This window comes from Tachysurus fulvidraco, chromosome 7 (genome assembly GCF_022655615.1).
Source record: "Tachysurus fulvidraco isolate hzauxx_2018 chromosome 7, HZAU_PFXX_2.0, whole genome shotgun sequence".
In the NCBI taxonomy this organism is placed as follows: Eukaryota; Metazoa; Chordata; class Actinopteri; order Siluriformes; family Bagridae; genus Tachysurus; species Tachysurus fulvidraco.
The window spans coordinates 10,781,849-10,800,610 of NC_062524.1; the positions used below are offsets into that span (position 1 = coordinate 10,781,849).

Consider the following 18,762-nt stretch of genomic DNA (forward strand, 5'->3'; position numbering starts at 1 on the left):
GCAGCGTGTGGTGTAAGTGTCCATGATAGAGGGAAGAGAGACCCCAATGATCTTCTCCGCTGTCCTCACTATCCGCTGCAGGGTTTTGCGATCCGAGATCGTACAGTTCCCAAACCAGACAGTGATGCAGCTGCTCAGGATGCTCTCAATGGTCCCTCTGTAGAACATGGTCAGGGTTGGGGGAGGGAGATGTGCCTTTCTCAGCCTTCGGAGGAAGTAGAGACGCTGCTGGGCTTTCTTGGTGATGGCGCTGGTGTTGAGTGACCAGGTGAGGTTCTCCGCTAGATGAACACCCAGAAATTTGGTGCTCTTGACGATCTCTACAGATGATCCGTCGATGTTCAGCGGAGAGTGGTCGCTCTGTGCTCTCCTGAAGTCCACAACCATCTCTTTAGTTTTGTCCACATTCAGAGACAGGTTGTTGGCTCTACACCAGGCAGTTAGTTGTTGCACCTCCTCCCTGTATGCTGACTCGTCGTTCTTGTTGATGAGACCCACCACGGTCGTGTCATCGGCGAACTTAATAATATGATTCGATCTGTGCATTGCGGCACAGTCGTGAGTCAGCAGAGTGAACAGCAGTGGACTGAGCACGCAGCCTTGAGGAGCTCCAGTGTTCAGTGTGGTGGTGCTGGAGATGCTGTTCCCGATCCGGACTGAATGAGGTCTCCCAGTCAGGAAGTCCAGGATCCAGTTGCAGAGGGAGGTGTTTAGTCCCAGCAGGCTCAGTACACTTAACTGTATTGGTAGCATTATACCGACCTCTAGTGGCCATGATATTCAATATACACATCTCAATACATCTCCCTTTATTTTCACATTTTTCTCAAAATTTTCTTAATTTTATACAGCAACTGGCCTTCTTTACTACAAATATTACCCCAAATTATTTTCATTTATTAACATTTCATTTGTAACAATTCCTCTTAAATTCACTTCTTTACATTTCTTCTATTAGTTTTTTGGCCTTATTATTTGTCTCAGGACATTTTGTTTGTTTTACAGCATCCTGTCTATTTCCACTTACAGATTCTTTAGAATTGCCCTGCATTTCTAATTGTTCATTTTGCTTTGCAAATTCCAGATCTTTTATCTCACTCTCATTGATTTTTATTTCTTTCTGAGGCACATTTAGCAAATGTCTTCTGTTTCTTCTCATTATTTTCCCATGCTCTGTTAGCACTTAGTATGACCTGGGCGTAGTCTCTTTATCACTTTGGCCAACGGTTCCCACTGCCCATCACATCTCACTTGTACAATTTCTTCTTGGGCAAGTGGGCTCAGTGGTCTTGCTGGGTACAGAGGGCTTGATGTTATGTGCTCAAAACCATAACTTTTTGCAAACTCTGACTTGCAAACTGCGGTCCGTTGTCACTTATTGCAGTCATTGGAATACCATGTCATGCAAATATAGCTTTTGTCTTTGCAATTACCTGCTCTGAAGTTGTGCTTGTCAACTGTCTGAAAACAAATCGTTCTGAAAATATTGCATGCATTTGTATTTACTCTGGCTGTGGAAACCAGAGAGGAACGAAACGGCTTAAAAAAATTGCCTCAAGCTAAATATATCCAAATAGCAAGATAAATGAAGGTGGGTTGATGTTAACAATTCTTCCCTATGCTTGAGACTCACAACAATGTTTGCATGTATTGGATACAAATACAATACAAATTTATGAAATCTTTTGATAAGAATTGTGTGATTCAAAAACAAACAAACAAACAAACAAACAAGAAAACAACAACCAAATCTTTATTATGCAAACAATAGGCCACTTGTAACACTCCAGAATATAACAGAATTCAAAGGAAGGTATGGTTGAAACTGGTGTTACACAAAAGAGGAAGTTGTTGAGAAGGACAGCAGGTGTTTTATATTAACACAGATGTCTCACAACATGTTACATTAGATGTATATAACTGTATATAACTTCTGTACAATTATACATACAATGTACATATTGCATATTGTATTTTTTTTACTCCTCATTCTCTACACATATTGTGCCTCATATACACCTGCACTATTTTATTTATGTTAGTATATATATACTGTACTATATATATTACATGCTGTACATATGCTAAATATTTATCTGCACTTGTCTATTTGCAAAATTGCTACTCTTTGGACTTCTGGTAGATGCCAAACTGCATTTTGTTGCTGTGTTCCTGTACTATGCAATGACAATAAAGTTCGTTCGTTCGTTCTATCTATCTATCTATCTATCTATCTATCTATCTATCTATCTATCTATCTATCTATCTATCTATCTATCTATCTAGATATAGATAGATAGATAGATAGATAGATAGATAGATAGATACTATCTATCTATCTATCTATCTATCTATCTATCTATCTATCTATCTATCTAGTAATATATTGTGCACTAACATGTGGCACAAAGCAGCACATCTGTAGCAAAGGACTGTTGCATGCAGGGATATTTTCTTGTGCTACTAAGTGCTCATGAAGTGACCTTACAATATTACACAAATGACCATGAAAAGCACATTCATTTTGTACCCGAGTCTAACGTGTACCTGACTTTTTATTCACCGTGTAACCTACCAGTCTTCTACACCTTCTGCTGCTTTTTATAATCCCACATGAGAACTCAAAAAATAAATGATAGTATTTTCTAAATATACCTTACTAGGAAGTTTGCACTGCTATCAACACCAATGTCTTGTTTCTATAAGGACTTTAAATGCGGTAAATGACTTTATTTTTTCTACGCTGAAAAAACACAATTCTCTTGCTTTCTGTTTTATTTTTTTGGATAAACATCCAAATCTTTTGCAGCATATGCACGATTTGATATTTATATTATTTTAATATTTATATTAATATTTATATTTATTTTATTTATTATTATTATTGTTTTTAATTTTCACAATAACAAATGATAACAGATAACAAAATACAATGTCATATTTTTCAAATCTTAGAATGGTAACATAACATAAAGGAAAGAGAAAGAAAAAAATACAAATAAAAAATACAAATAAGGGGAATCGAGCAATATAATTAATTTAGAAAAGAGGAACAGTATTGTAGAAGTCCATAGTTTTGACAGAGTTTTCATTTCCAGCTTAAAACAGAAAATGTTTGGTTTCTTTTCAGACCACTTTACATTTATGGATATGAAACTTTCCAAATAAGCAGATTTAAAATAAAAATATGACATTTCACCATTTTACTTCTCTCATAAAGAAATATAACATACTTTTTTTTACTGTATATTAATTTTTGTCCCACACAATGATTCAAACAAATGTTCGACATCCATCGATCCAAAAAAACCCTATCGTATGTACGTTTATATTACATTTGTTTTTATTTGTTGATATTTATATTACAGAATGCACAAGAATCTGAAGAATCTGAAATATCATTTTAAATTTTTTTGTAGAAATGTATTTGTTGGACAAATTACATTACATAATTACATAATTTTAAAGAATACGTCACTAATTTTATTGTTAATGCAATATTTATGATTATTATTATTATTAGTCCAAACCAATTTCCAGAGTCTCATACTGAAAAAAAGATCATGACAATAACAACAATCCAACGCCGTCATGACGTCACCAGGCGACTTCAGGGGAACACGTGTTCATTGTCCCCTGAAACATAACATGTTTCCCACATGGCATGCTTCAGCTGTTATCTCCGTTTGTTATTACGTCCTTATTGTAAGACAAAGCCGATCAGGCTGAAGGAAAACACTGGAGCATTCACAGAGTCACCAGAGAGCGCAGTATCTTTACGCACCCACACAGGAAGTAGATGCATTACGTCACTACCTGGTATATCTGACTGGTTTGGTTTACCAGCTTGAAGTGTTACAGAAATGCAATGATTAATCCGTAGGAAGAGGAACACGAATACATTCTGTGAAATGTTGCAATCTTTTCTGACGCACTGACGCGTAAACGTCGGTTTGTGGGACAAAAAAATAAAAGGATTTCCGGTCACATCACATCACATTAGTCCAGTGCTAAAGCACTGAGTGACTGAGGATAATACAGGAAGAGACGGTTCTTTTTACACCACCAGGAAGACATGAAAAGTGAATATCAACAGATAGATCCTCATGCGCTCGCGACACCGGCACCTGGACACACAGCAGCTCCTTCGCGTCCTTGCCAAGAACAGAAGCCCACGCGCATCAAGAGGAAATGGGAAGTGTTTCCGGGAATGAATCGATTTTACTGTGATGGTCGGATAATGGTGGCACGTCAAAGCGGTGTTCTACCTCTCACCATGGGGCTCATCCTCATCACCAGTGGCTTATTCTTCGTTTTTGAGTAAGTAACTGCACATCTGGATCTGGATCTGGACTTCACCTGCTTTACATACAAGTTCCCAAAAATATTGTGTATGTCTTTTTGTGTTTTCAAAAAGGATCCCTTTTCTTCTGCTGCTTCCTGCTTATAGTCACACCTGAGACTTACTATACGACTCACCCTGACATTATGTGCAAGTGCACAAACTACCACAGCATGACACGATTGCACAACAATGCTGGTGCACGGTGGTCACACTTTTTATGTTCATTGTAGAGTTTTCTAGGTCTTCCATGCTTACAGCAGATGCATCCGAGAGGCTTTGTCATAGCAATGCTCTTATTTCAGGTCTGTTGTATTTGTAGTTGTCCCTTCCTGGTCAAACACTTGACAGGCTGCATCCCAGTGATTGGAGGAGTCCTTTTTGTCTTTGTAGTCATCTCTCTTCTTCAGACCAGCTTCTCAGACCCTGGCATTCTTCCGAGGGCGACACCTGAGGAAGCAGCCGACATCGAGAAACAGATTGGTGAGTGCACTTAGTCACTATTAGACCACAAGACAAGTGAACTGGATGAGGATTATATCAAAAATGTACTGTGTTATGTGCTTCTTACTTTTCACATGGTTTACCATCTCCTCCCCCTTCCCAAAGAAGATAAGCCACAAAAAGGACAGATAGGACAACAGTTTACTGTAGTTTTGGTTTGGAGTTTCCTGTTTAAGATATTTAAAATAAACATGATGAATGTAGCTACTGATCAGTGTGTGTGAGTGTTTGCACCACTATTCATGAGTCTAATTTTATGAACAGCTCACAATGTTCTTTATTCAGGTGTGGTATTTGGTGTGGTTTGTCTCTAAAAGGTTTTCCACAGCTCATTTGTGAGTCTCAGCCTGACACTCACTCACTCACTCACTCTATATCTCCTTCACTCTGTTCCCCCGTCACTCACTCACTCACTCACTCACTCACTCACTCACTCACTCACTCACTCACTCACTCACTCACTCACTCACTCACTCACTCTCTCCTTCATTCTCTCCTTCACTCACTCCTTTACTCACTTACTCCCTCCCACTGTTCCCTTTTTACTCACTCCCTTTTTCCTTTACTCACGTACTAACTTACCCTTTTCACTTACTCTGTTCCTCCTCACTCACACACACTGACACACTCACTCACTCCTTCCCTTACTCCCCACCTCACTCACTCACTCACTCACTCACTCACTCACTCACTCACTCACTCACTCACTCACTCACTCACTCACTCAATTATTCCCTCAAAAATAAACACTTTGTGGCCTAACTGCAGTTCATGTGCTCCTTCACTCATTAACTCCCCTCATACACTCTCATTTACTCATTCATTCACTTGCTCACTCCCTTGCTTACTTACTTAGTGATGATTCACATTCTCTTTCATAAGTCACCTGTGTTAAGTTGTTTTGTGCTTTTCCTTTAGTCGGTAAAGCACAGCTCAGCCCAGTAACGTCTCCATATCCTGGCTTAGTCCTGTGCTGTATTGATTTTTTCCCCTGCTTATTATTTTCATTTTTTAAAAAACGATTGCCATCATTTAACAAGCACACGTGTAAGTAGATGTGTTTGAATATGAGCAGAAATTCATCTACTTGGAAATCAATGGCAAAAATTGGGGCGTAACATACGAGCTGCATCCCAAATCATGTACTACAACACCTTGCACTCTAAGTGTCATTTTAATGTGTACTATCAGCCAGTAACATCAGCCAGTTTAAAAGACCTTTGTAAGCTTTTTTGTCAACCAGAGTGTCCTTGGGCATCTTGAAATTTTTTTTTTCCTCCAGAGTCATCACATTGGTAGCTCCGCCCATTTTCTGTTATGTCAGCATAGAGTGTCATTTTTGCCATTTTTTAGATAGATAGATAGACAGACAGACACTCTTATCCAGACAAATGTACATTTTTATCTTATTTTATACAACAGAGCAACTCAGTGTTAAGGGCTTTTTTACAGGGCCGAGCAGTGGCAGCTCGGTGGACCTGGGAATTGAAATTGCAGCCTTCCTATAATCAAGAACAAGACCTTAACCACTGAGCTACCACATCAATAGATGTGTAGATAGGTATATCTAGGATGGATGGAAGGATGGGTAGATAGATAGATAGATACTGTCGACGGAATGAATGGACGGACAGACAGGCAGACAGATGATGGATGATTGGATGGATGGATGGATGGATAGATAGATGCTGTAGACAGATGGATAAATGATGGATGGATGATAGATAAATATTCAGCAGAGTTTTAGACTTATGTTATCGTTAGTCTGTGAACCAGGCAATGATTGTCAATGTAATTCCTAGATGAAGAATTCAAAGCACTTTTGTACGTCACTCTGGATAAAGTCTGTTAAATATAAATGATTTGAAGTGCATTTCTTGTTCAAATCAGCATGAACACACTGCTCATACTATTTATACCGCAAAATAGTAAAGTACATCGAGTCTGTTATTTAAAAGCTACTTGATTTGACTTGGGACACACCTATAGTTTTAACATAGAGTTCATTTTACTTCAGGCTGATCCAGTCAGAGAAAATCGGTCTGACTGCATTGTTATGCCTCATTTCATAGGTTCTATTTTTGTGCTGGAGTTTTTGCTGTTAATAATAATACTCTTGGAATCTTGTTGTTGTTTGTGAACAAGCCATTTGATAAAGAAATGCTGTGTTAAAAGATCTATATCAAGAAAGCAATATCAAGAGTTTTTAGATCAGCCTAAATGTCATTTCTACATCGTCATTGTGCTCTAAGAATTTCTATGTTTCACAAAAATAATGTTTTAATAGAAAAGTCCATTTGTTTTTGAAGTAATTAGCATCTTTATATAATTTTGTTCCCATTTAAACCACTTGTATTATAACCATGTGCTCTTTTGCTAAAAATATTTTTTTTACTTGCTATACAGATAACCCCAACGGTTGTACCTCATCCTATCGGCCCCCTCCTCGCACCAAGGAGGTCGTTATCAACCAGCAGGTCGTTAAGCTAAAGTACTGCTTCACCTGCAAGATCTTCCGGCCGCCACGCACCTCCCACTGCAGCTTATGTGACAACTGTGTGGGTGAGTAGCGACAGAACTAGAAGGATGTCATCTCCTTTGCTTTTTGGCACTTGTGTCCTCTAGAAAAGCTTATACCTTTGTGATCTTTGATCTATTCATGACTACTGTTCAGTCCAAAATGCAACATCTGCAAGCTGCATCACGTGTTGCCCCTTTGATTGCCCAAGGTTAATGTTCTCAAATCCGCTGTCTTCTCAGCTTGAATGACCTAGGTACATTCTTATCTACTGTATACCTACGTCCCAAATCGTATTTTATGCACTTGTCATTTTGTAGTAAAAACAGTGAGTAGTGATATACCTGGATGATGCACTTATTTAACTGAATTAGCGAAGTGTGGAATGTTGGAAGCTTGTTTATGTAGTAAAAAAAAGGGACGGGGCTACCAAGCTGGCCAATGACACTCTGGTGGACAAGATGTCTGTCAAATGTCTTAAATTAGCCCATGTTGTGACATTTTTTTTCTTAACATTTTAAAAATTCAGCGTACTACGTTCAAGCTAGTCGCACCACATTACGTCCACTTGGCATCATTTGCTGTTGACTGAGAACTTCCTGTCAGAGAAAAATCGTTACAACCTTTCTAAAATTCACAGACAATACAGTGCATAGTGTAGAATATGTGATTTGGGACTTAGCTTAAGCCTTTGCTTGCATTCTTACTTGTTGTCCATCAATTCTTGTATTTAGCATAGCTGAATAATGCTAGCTAGCAAGTTACACTTTCCTGTAAATAAGTCTGCAAATATCCCAGTGATTGTTAAAAAAACTGACTAGAAAAACACTAAATGAAAACTATAAAAGAGTATCATGTTCCTTATTTATATAATTCTATATTATTTTGAAAAGAAATGCAATTGGTTAAATGATCAATTCAAATCTGTAACTTCTTTAGACGACACATGACGTTACACCTTAATGGTGCAATCGTCAACTACCAGTGGAAGATGGAAGAACAGTTCAATAAGTCTTAGTAAATGTGTATTAAGTTGCTGAAAAAAATCGGTTTGTTTGTTGTTTAGCTGCATGCCTGGAAACCGTTTAAATGTTGAATAGTTTGAGACCTAAACAACGTCTAATCGTACCTAGCACAGCTTTAAACTTGTCCTGACTGCTTCCATTGGAAAATCAGTATTATCTATATTAAAAAATATGATACAATTTGAGTTGAATTAAATTAATAGATCACAGGAATGATATCTTCAGAACTTAAGAATATGATGATAAAACGTAATATGGACAAACCCATGTGTTTTTTTTTATTTCTTCCTTATGGGCAGTGGGGGCTTAAAGGTTAAATCGTCACACTGCCAGTCTACCACTGTTGAGCTCTTGAACAAAGCCATTAATCCTGTCTTCACCAGGAGAGCCGGATCATGGCTAACCTTTCGCCCTAACCCCGAACTTCCTAACAAGCTGTGATATGTGGTGCAGAGAATTTGTCAATGCTGTAAATTCTGCCATCTTCTTTGTCTTCTTCAGAGCGGTTTGATCACCATTGCCCCTGGGTAGGAAACTGTGTGGGAAAGCGCAACTATCGCTTCTTCTACATGTTCATCGTCTCGCTGTCCTTTCACACCGCCTTCATCTTCGGCTGTGTGACCACGCACCTGGCTCTGAGTATGTGTGCTACCGTACATGACTAGACCTCAGACTGAATCTCACATATGCACATTCAGTTGCCTCCTTCATGATGACATGAACAGCAGCGCTATTTTGCTTGGTTCCAGACATTTTTGCATAAATTGTGTATAAGTAGGAGTGAGGGGACAATAGATGGGTGTAAGATCCAATGATTGAGTACTTTCAGTCACCTTTCTGCCTTTCTGACTCAACATTGGTATGACACCATGACATTACTATAGGCTTCTGTACCTGCCCGTACCTACTTTTTTCACTGGCTATATGTTCAAACAATGTCTAAAAACCTACCTCTAAAATTGGGTTTGAGGGAACTTATGAAGGGATGCATAGATGTGTTAGATTATAGTTGACCTCAACTGCATGGAAAACCATTTCTACCATTTTATTCCTATCATTACATAAGAGAAAAGTTAATAATCTTGACAAAAAGCAGGCTTTTCTTTAGATGGGTCTTCATCAGCGATCATTTGAAGTCTCTGTCCGGTAGAAATTAGTGCTGAGTCTGTGACTAAGTCAGAAATGACTCTGACCTTTTATTCCCTCAGAACTACAAACTGCTGTAGTAAGGACATTATTTACTGACCAGTTTCACCCAAATGAGGATGAGGTTCTCTTTTGAGTCTGGTTCCTCTCAAGGTTTCTTCCTCATATCATCTCGTGGATTTTTTTTCGTCTCATGCTTGCTCAGTAGGGATAGATGATAGAGATAAATAGTAACTTCATTTTAGTTAATGTCTAATTCCTCTATATCGTTATTGTCAAACTGAGACAGTGAAACTTACAACCAGATAGTGCTGTATCTTATTGTTAATTAATACCCTAATTAAAATCTAATAATGATTAATCATAACTTTTTACAGGGTCACAAGATGGAAGAGGATTGGTGTTTGCTCTCAAGGCGAGTCCTGCCAGATATCCTTTTGGCTTTCAACTGTGTTGCTACAGTCTTCTGTTTAAAGCCGTTTGCATTGAATAATTGATGATCCTCTCCTTATGACTCCCCTTTGGTGCTAATACTGTGCTTCTATTTATACCCTACTACTAATTAATTGTGTAAAAGCGTATGTGTATGAACTGGATGTAATCTTTTTATTGGCGTTCTCCTTTACTCCGCTCCACTGCTTTAGAGCTGGTGGTTTGCTTCTTCTCGGTTTGGTCTATTTTAGGCCTCTCAGGATTCCACACTTACCTGGTTGCTGCTAATCTCACCACGAACGAGGATGTAAGTGTTGTACATTACTACCAAAAGATTTATCTTGAAAGATTATACAGTATCTGACAGAAGTAAGTACACCCATCACACTTTTTTGTAAATATTTTATTATATCTTTTCATGTGACAACACTGAAGAAATGACACTGTGATACATTGTAAAGTAGTGAGTGTACAACTTGTATAACAGTGTAAATGTGCAGTCCCCTCAAAAGAACTCAACACACAGCCATTAATGTCTAATGTATGAGAGTGTGAGAGTGATAACACCAAATTTAAAACACCTGCCCACGTTCACGCCTGAGACCTTGTAACACAAACAAGTCACATGACACCGGGGAGAGAAAATGACTAATTGGGCCCAATTTGGACATTTTCACTTAGGGGTGTACTTACTTTTGTGGCAAGCCTTTTTGACATTAATGGCTGTGTGTTGAGTTCTTTTGAGGGGACAGCAAACTTACACTGTTATATAAGCTGTACACAAAGTGTAATTTCTTCAGTGTTGTCACATGAAAAGATATAATAAAATATTTACAAAAATGTGATGGGTGTACTGTGAGATACTGTATATTTAATATAATTCGAGTGTAGTTTTTACAGACACGACGTTTTATAATTTGAATGTTTTAAAGTGTTTTTTTTTTTCACGCTTCCAGATAAAAGGTTCCTGGTCAGGGAAGAACGGGAACGAGGAAACTGGGAATCCTTATAGTTCTAACAACATTTTGAAAAACTGCTGCTCAGTGCTGTGTGGGCCGATGCCTCCCAGGTGAGTGAGCTTGATTATCTGAATTATTTATCAGTTATGACACTATGAAATAAGGATTTGCACACTGTATTGAAAGTATAAAACATTTTCAACACTACAATATGTGAATTATGTTTTAATGCTTTATACAAGTTTTGTAAACTAAGCTGTCCATGTGCTTTGCCTCAACTAATCAGACAGCTCTTGCAGTTTGACTCGGACACTTGAGAAGTTACACAATATGGGCAAAAGTATGTGAACACCAGACCATCACGCTCAAATTTTGGCCTTCTCCAAATTGATGCCGTGACGTCAGAAGCACACGGGTCTATAGATTGTCTATGTATGCTGTTGCAAAAACACTGGAAGGACTCGAGTGTCCTTCACAGAGTCCTGATTCTGACTCAACCCCATTGAACACCTTTGGGATGAACTAGAACACAGACTGCACCCCAGACCTCCTCACTCTTTCAACATCAGTGTCTGATCTCAATAAATAATCCCAAGAATGGCATGTTCAACCAGCACGTGCGGGTGTGATGGTCCACAAACCTTCGTTCTTGTAGTGTATGCCGTACCCTCAACAGCCAGTCAGATGTTATGAGAAGTTAGAAATCTCTCCAATGCAAATCAGCCACTATGAGCAACAGGACATGAAAGTCATCTATATAAAGTATCATGACTCATAATTTTAGAAGCGTAGCCTCCATAACCTCCAAGCTTATTCAAAGCTTTAGTCATCTGTTATTGAATAAGAATTTACAATTAGATGATATATTCAATATTAAAATTGACAAAAATCCTGTTTTCAGTCTTATCCGAATCTGGTAAAGGGTCGGTTTCATACTGACTGACTGACTGACAGAACCTTCTCCCCTTGTGTACAGTGCTAGAAAAGTGTGCAATAATAACAATAGCTTTAACATCACTTTTAGTTTTGTGTGAAAGTGTTAAACAAAGCATGAGATCTCAGTATCAGTATTATGTTACCACACTTTAATATCATCCACAGTTTGTTATAGTGAGAACCTTGTATGATATACCATGTGAAAATATGAAACCGAGCATGGTGTCAGAATCTAATGTAGGGAGTTATTCATGTAGATTATGGTGTCACTTTCTTCTTTCTGAATTTACAAGCCACACCTTTGTGTAACAATTAAGTTCTTTCCTTGTCCCAGTTTGATAGATAGAAGAGGCTTAGTGCCGCAGGAGGACGTTGCCCATGCTGGTCCCACAGAGCTCGGGTTTCCTGCTGCAAAGAACGACATCAACATGGTAGGACGTGTGTCTGTATGAGGTCATGCTCTTCACCCATTTCTTCTTCCCTAACCTCTCAGTAATCTCCCTTTCACATTCAGAGCCACTCTACAGCCTGACCGATCACATGCCTGCCCCAAACCGAGCATCTATACCTTCCCTGGAGCAATCATAAGAGTTGACATTTTGTTCCGGATTTTGCCTTTTCAGCATGTGAAACGCTGCTCCTATTAATTATCAATACCAAACTCTATACCACCGCTCAGAGGCAAGACACAAGGTTCATATCTGTTGTACTCAACTCCTTTAAAATTTGAGGAACTTCCGCCTTCGAGCTGCTCGCTTGACTCGACGCCACGTGACAACGTGTCGCCGCACGTACTTCAGGACTGTGAACTGCATTTTCTTAACGGAAAGAGGAAATGAAACCTGTCACCGTTCGCAAAGTTATTTTATATCTGGGGGGGATGAACTCGTGATCCGACTGCTTATCATAGGTTGGGTTGCGTTGCGTTGATTACTGTAAAGAGAGTACTGTAGATGTGGTGCAGCTGGTACCGCATCTGATATAATGGTATTGCACAAAGCTGAGGGGAAAAAATAGAGCTACTTTTTATATCAGAACATGTTTACATCTTAGCTCAGGGTTTTTTTTTTTTTTTGTGCAGTCTGTAGATTGTTTCACTAGAGGCTGCTTCTTTTTCTAGGGGTTTGTCAGTCACTGTCAATACAAAGATATAAAGTGCAGTATTATTTGGCACAACACCTCACAAAAGTCTTATTGTTTACAGTTATCAAACATTAAGTCAATAATCTCGTAACTGTTCTTTTTGTTTGTTTTTCTTTCCCAAACTCGTCCTCTTTTTTTTTTTCCAATCTCAGAATTAGTCCACTATTGAAATACTGTACACTTGTTAACAATTCAGGCTGTCTACTTGACTGTACATGTAGTTACTTCTTATTATCAGAGGACAGCATGCTAATAGGAATCAGAATACAGAAGGCTTCCTGTTTACAACTTGATCTAGATATGAGCGTACGAGTAGTGCATATGAGATTCGCTTCAATGTTGATGTCTTTGGAACCCGCCTTAGATGCCTTATGTATTATGATTGTGCTAGAAAGAGAACCTCTGCTTATAATTAGCTCATTACCTCTACACTAGATACAGTACTTTTTTTTTTTTTTTGGAGATTTGCTTCGAAACAAAGCGTTTGTAAAAAATTTGTACGTCTATTTCTATTTATCTAATGGTTGATGCTTTTTGTTTGTGTCTATTTTTTTAACTTTATATTTTACAATTGTTAAATAAACTCTAATTGAAAAACAAGTATTTTAAGCTGTACAAGCAGATTTTGTTTGTGTTTTTATTTTAGACTTAAAATAAAACAAAAAAAGCCTTCGTGACTTTTAGCTCATTTATCCATTCGAGTTGCAACAGTCATGACTATGGGTGTATGTTTAGGAGGATGATTGTCTGGCCTTTGCACTGACCTGTGCCAGTTGATGAATTGGGATCAGCAGTGGGATGGGGAGGTCAGTAAGAAGCAGGCATCGGCTTTGGTTCGCCAGTTAACCTGGCACGGATAGGCTCTGCATGCTGCCTGGCTGAACAACACAATGAGCAGCAGTTTCTAAACTACACCCCAATGACCATCAGATCTCCTTCAGCACTACTCTTCCTCTTCATTTCTCTTCAAAGCAGCTTCACAGTAATAATAAGAAGAACCAAACTCAATATATGGGTTAAATTTTTTTTTTTTTATTTATGCTATAAAATTAGCATCATATTAACCTAATAAGTAGTTTGTTTGAAAGTGACATTATTTTAAAGGTCAATCCTTTTTTACTGAGTTTTAGTTTAACAATGCAGGCTTCGGTCTCATTCTGTGCTCATTCAGTGCCTGAGTCATTGCTAGAGAGGCAGAAAGTGCTGATGTCATGATGAAATGGCAAGTTTATAGAGCTGCTTCATGTGCCATAGTATATAGAACATAACTGCCTGAAACCTTTTCCTCCATCTTAATCATCACCTGCATGAGTTCTTTCCAATTCTCTAAATCTTGCTGTTTAATGTTTGTGTAACCTTTTGCTACATCTTGCCCTAATTGCTTATATTTTCCCTCTCTTTGTTTAATGACTTTCTTCTTTTTCTCAATATGTTTTCTCTTTCTCCATAATTTCACCTCCTCTAATCAATGTCATTAATTGTTTCTTCTTCTTTGCTTCCTTCCTGATTTTCTACTTCCTTTCCTTTTCTTCTTTGTCCTTCTGTCAGGATACTAATGGCATTTTGGATACAGCGACATGCTCTCCTCACGAATCCAGCCCTTGTCCTCAAAGCAAGTCTCAAACCTTAGCCACTCTACCCACCATCTCTCCTGCTTCAGGTCCTTCTCCTGTGAAGCCCAAAATCTCAAAAGCCTGGAAGACACCATCCCACAGACATCATCACAAGGGAAAGCGGAGCAGCTCACAATCTCTTAACCAAATCAATACTTCCAGTTCTAGCAGCAGGACTCAAGCACATGTGTAGCTTGAGACCAGTGAAAGATTTAAAGACCTGAGATTCAAAATACACTTTTTACAGCACCGATCACCTGCTTAAAGAATACAAAAAAGAAACTGATGATTCTTTACAGAGCAATTGTTAAGAACAAAAATGGAGAGATCACTGGAAAAAAAACACACAACGTCCTGAAGGCTGTTAGAAAACCTGCAGGTCAGTTGTTTTCACTTAGATCACCAAATATAAGGGCTGCTCTTTAATAATGGGAATATTGAATTGTCCAAATATATAGATATAATCATCTACTTGAAATAGTCTGGCTCGTTCATCAAGATCTGATTTTTTCTGTGCTCTTTATTGACTGGGAACGAGAGAATAACTTCGGAAAGTCACACAAGCAAGTGGTTTAAGTAGTTCAAGTCAAGAGAACACTAATGCTAGGCTACTCGGAAATATGGACGCAGTATAAACTGATTGTAATGTCTGAGGCTAACGATTTAGCTAGCTAGCACGTAGCTATGCAGTCTCCAACACAATCTACAGATTGAAAACAAGACTGAACAGTCAGGAATATCAACTCTTACCTCAGATGTGCTCACGAATCACACCTGCTAACCAACCTAGCATGGATGCCGCCATGTTGAGAAACATCAGCACTATGACTATAAACGTTCAAAAGCAGTGGATCAAACGCCATGTATTCCATCAGATCTGCTGTTTGAGTTCATATGTTGTGTGTCACAAAAAGAGCAGCGAATCAATATGCAATTGGAAATTGATTTAAACAGCAATAATTTATCATGAATATATTTGTTGTGTATGATGAATGAACTCTGGGATCCATTTATCTGGCCTTCGAGGCTACATTATTGAGGTGCACTAAGACCAGCCTTCTTTATGCAAATGACTGTGCATGCTGGAAAAAATATTGTTTGCATTTTGTTGCCTATCATGGTTTAAAAAACAAAGGTTGTAGTCTCCCTTATTCCCTAATCACTATGTAGTCACACAATGGATCTTAAAGTTACTTATTATTAGCAAGTCATGTGATTTCTTATCTTCATCTTATTTTACTTGAGTTGGTCATGTTCGATCCAATGTTTGATGTTCTTGGTGTTTTCAGGACAAAAATATATTTCTAGGATATGGACCTGTATGGATATGAAAATATGGTGTGGATGAAATCCAGATATGGTTCATGAATATGCAAATTTAGTAGGGAAAATATGAGTACGGAACAATCATGCTTAACTGCTATTCTTTACCTTTGCAATATTTGCACAAATAAATTTAAAAACTCACTGGACAAGCACATTTGGTGTACAGGTCTTGTGTGTGTGTGTGTGTGTGTGTGTGTGTGTGTGTGTGTGTGTGTGTGTGTGTGTGTGTGTGTGTGGCAGTGTAACCTCAGTGGAACAGATCTCAACTTAAAGCATAAAGCCACAGTCAGGGAATTGATAATGAGGTAAAGGATGTGATGCCTGCCGACAAAGTCTGTGTCAAACCGATTATGGCCTATAAATACATAGGCTAATAAATAGTGGTTATACATATAACTGTGCTTCTATAAACTTATCAGCTTATTAAATACCATCATCAGTAGCTATCTGCCTTTAAAAACTTCCTGTCTAGTTCATACACAATGAGCACTGATTCCTGGTTCAGGGAACCAGTCAGACCTAGGGTGAGTCGATTCCCTTTAGGGTGAATTGATTCACTATAGAATGTCTAGGGGTAAAACAGCGCACACTGGTACTGTAGATAAAAGCGACCCAGAAATGTAGTTCAGAACGATTACCTTTATGGACCCTTTAAATGTTATCTTAAAAGTCAGTGACCAGAAATGAGCAGAGAATGAATCTGTAAATAGAAAAAAAGATTCATGGTTATGTGCTTGTGGCATGTGGCCAATATACTTACATAAAAAAAAACAACAACAACAACAACAACTGGGAAATAAAGATACAGCAGGTAATGTTAGTAGGTCTGCCACTAGATGGCAATAATTACAGCTGAATCAATTTCAGTTGTTTATAGGAAGAGAACATATCTGTCCTGTGTTGTTTTGAATGATAAATGTTTGGCATTTTATTCATCTCATTTATTTGTCTTTATATTTTCAACTTTTGGAAGATATAGTGATATACTTGGTTTTGAGCGATGAAAGCACCATTTAATAATGTGTAACTTGATCCTGTTCTTTATGTTTCACACATTAGTAGTGTTTCATCAACTATATGTGTCATATACATTCATTCATCTTCAGTCACTGTTTTTCCTGCTCCAGACTGAAGTGGATCCGGAGACTACGCCAGGAACACTGAGACAGTAATACACTCTGGATGGGATGGCGATGTGGCCATATGGCGCCTCCTGAAGTCAACCCACACTTATAATACAGCTTGTCTCTCTGTCTGTAATGACTCATGAATTGCTTCAGATACACTTACTAGCAACCCCTGATCTTTCTTCAGCACTGTACCCCTCTCAGTCCATGGGACACACCATCTGTTTGCTTCATTACCATGAGTCAAGCAAAGTCCTTCTGAGTTAGGTATGCAGCTGTAAGTGAGGCCGATGATTTTTGTAGGCTTGGAACTTCTATCTGCAGATGTCTCTTTGGTGTTGGACATGTGCTGCTTTTTAAGTTTGTCCATTTGTACTTCAGTGGGTTCCACAGGAATAGCGGGAGCTGAGAGTATCTGGAATGGCTGGAAATCTGCTTCATTCCACTTATATTGTAATTAGGGGTCAGCATGGAGTTGAATCCTTTAATGAATCACAAGTAGAACTTGCTGTATTACCTTTGTTTTAATGGATCATGACCATGATATTACTGGCTCAACCAATATGTCAGTTCCCACCACCATTGTCATCCAGGATGTATCCCAAGAGCTTTAGGAGGGTTGACACAAAAGGTGTTTTCCAGTGGTTTCAACAATACCTGACAAATGTGGTTATGATGTTATTTTAATGCCATCTCGTCCATCCACTTAATTTTTTTATTTATTATTTCATATATATTATTCCTTAAGTGGCAGGATCCCACGCTCTCATTGTGATGGCCCAGGATCGATTCACGGACAGGGAACTAACCCAGCCATTGAAGAACTGACTCTCAGTGCTGAATCCGAGCACAGATAAAATGGGAGGGTTGCATCAAGAAGGGAATCCTGTGTAAAACCTGAACCAAATAAAATATGTTGACCATTTGATCTGTGGTGACCACGAACAGGGAGCAGCTGAATCAACAACAACATATGCACAATCTAGGAGGAGTAGGCTCACCATAAGTTGAGCCTACTCAACTGTTTATGCATTGCACTGGTCTAACTTTATGAATATTTCTTCTCTCCTCACATGTACATAGGACTATATGAACTAGAAGATGGGCTAAATGATCTAGGTTCAGGGTGTATTTCTAAATATGTTCTTTGTTACATTGGTAACTGGCAATGACCGGGGATATGCTCTGTTGCATAAAGGTGAGGAGACAGGATGTAGGTCAATGGTGCAGTTTTGAGGCAGGAAGTGTTTGAAGGAAGAGGATGATGATGAAATAAAGAAGCATTTTCTGTTGGTATAGAGATGTGCTGGGTAGATGTAACAATCACCCATGCATATTTTAGCATAGCCACTTTATCTACATGCATGTTGTCTCAGCAGAAATCCACATGGACACATGGAAAACATGAACAACTCATCACCAACAGTAACCCAAGATCAAGATAGAACCAGGACCATGGAGCTTTAAGGTGGCAACACTACTCCCTTGGCCAACGTTGTGTGAAACCACAGAATTTTGACTAGCGAAAGATTGACTCTAGAATATAAATGTGATAGTATTAGAGCAAATTAGGTGTAATTCTGAGAAAAACCTCAAGGCAGGTAAGTGAAAAAGACTAAATTACATGTGGCACGCAAAGTTTACACTGTTCACAGATAATTAAATACTTCACTGTGTGCCAGTGCTGCTAA

At 38.5% G+C, this 18,762-nt stretch overlaps 1 protein-coding gene across 5 annotated transcripts; it reads left to right on the forward strand.

Moving 5' to 3' along the window:
• The first annotated feature begins 3,711 nt into the window (after positions 1–3,711).
• On the forward strand, positions 3,712–16,066 carry LOC113641332 (palmitoyltransferase ZDHHC18-B-like). Of its 5 annotated transcripts, XM_047816561.1 has the most exons (10): positions 4,179–4,320; positions 4,418–4,547; positions 4,665–4,825; positions 7,253–7,408; positions 8,891–9,028; positions 9,913–9,964; positions 10,172–10,274; positions 10,924–11,036; positions 12,197–12,293; positions 14,554–16,066. In XM_047816561.1, exons 2-10 carry the CDS (start codon positions 4,489–4,491, stop codon positions 14,809–14,811), a joined length of 1,137 nt encoding a protein of 378 aa, XP_047672517.1. In that variant the 5' UTR covers positions 4,179–4,320; positions 4,418–4,488; the 3' UTR covers positions 14,812–16,066. The 5 variants fall into 5 exon arrangements, with proteins under 5 accessions (XP_026999810.1, XP_026999811.1, XP_047672518.1 ...); XM_027144009.2 differs by lacking the exon at positions 4,418–4,547 and having other exon boundaries at positions 3,712–4,320; positions 14,554–16,040; XM_027144010.2 differs by lacking the exons at positions 4,418–4,547; positions 14,554–16,066 and adding an exon at positions 12,377–13,605 and having other exon boundaries at positions 3,713–4,320.
• Positions 16,067–18,762: the final 2,696 nt, after the last annotated feature.

Excerpts from the sequence above, each read along its gene's own strand:
- LOC113641332 (XM_027144009.2), top strand. The coding sequence starts at position 4,076 with ATGAAAAGTGAATATCAACAGATAGATCCTCATGCGCTCGCGACACCG. Across the intron at positions 4,321-4,664 it reads GGCTTATTCTTCGTTTTTGA|TTGTCCCTTCCTGGTCAAAC; the intron begins GTAAGTAACTGC and ends TTGTATTTGTAG. Across the intron at positions 9,965-10,171 it reads CTCAAGGCGAGTCCTGCCAG|TGCTTTAGAGCTGGTGGTTT; the intron begins ATATCCTTTTGG and ends ACTCCGCTCCAC.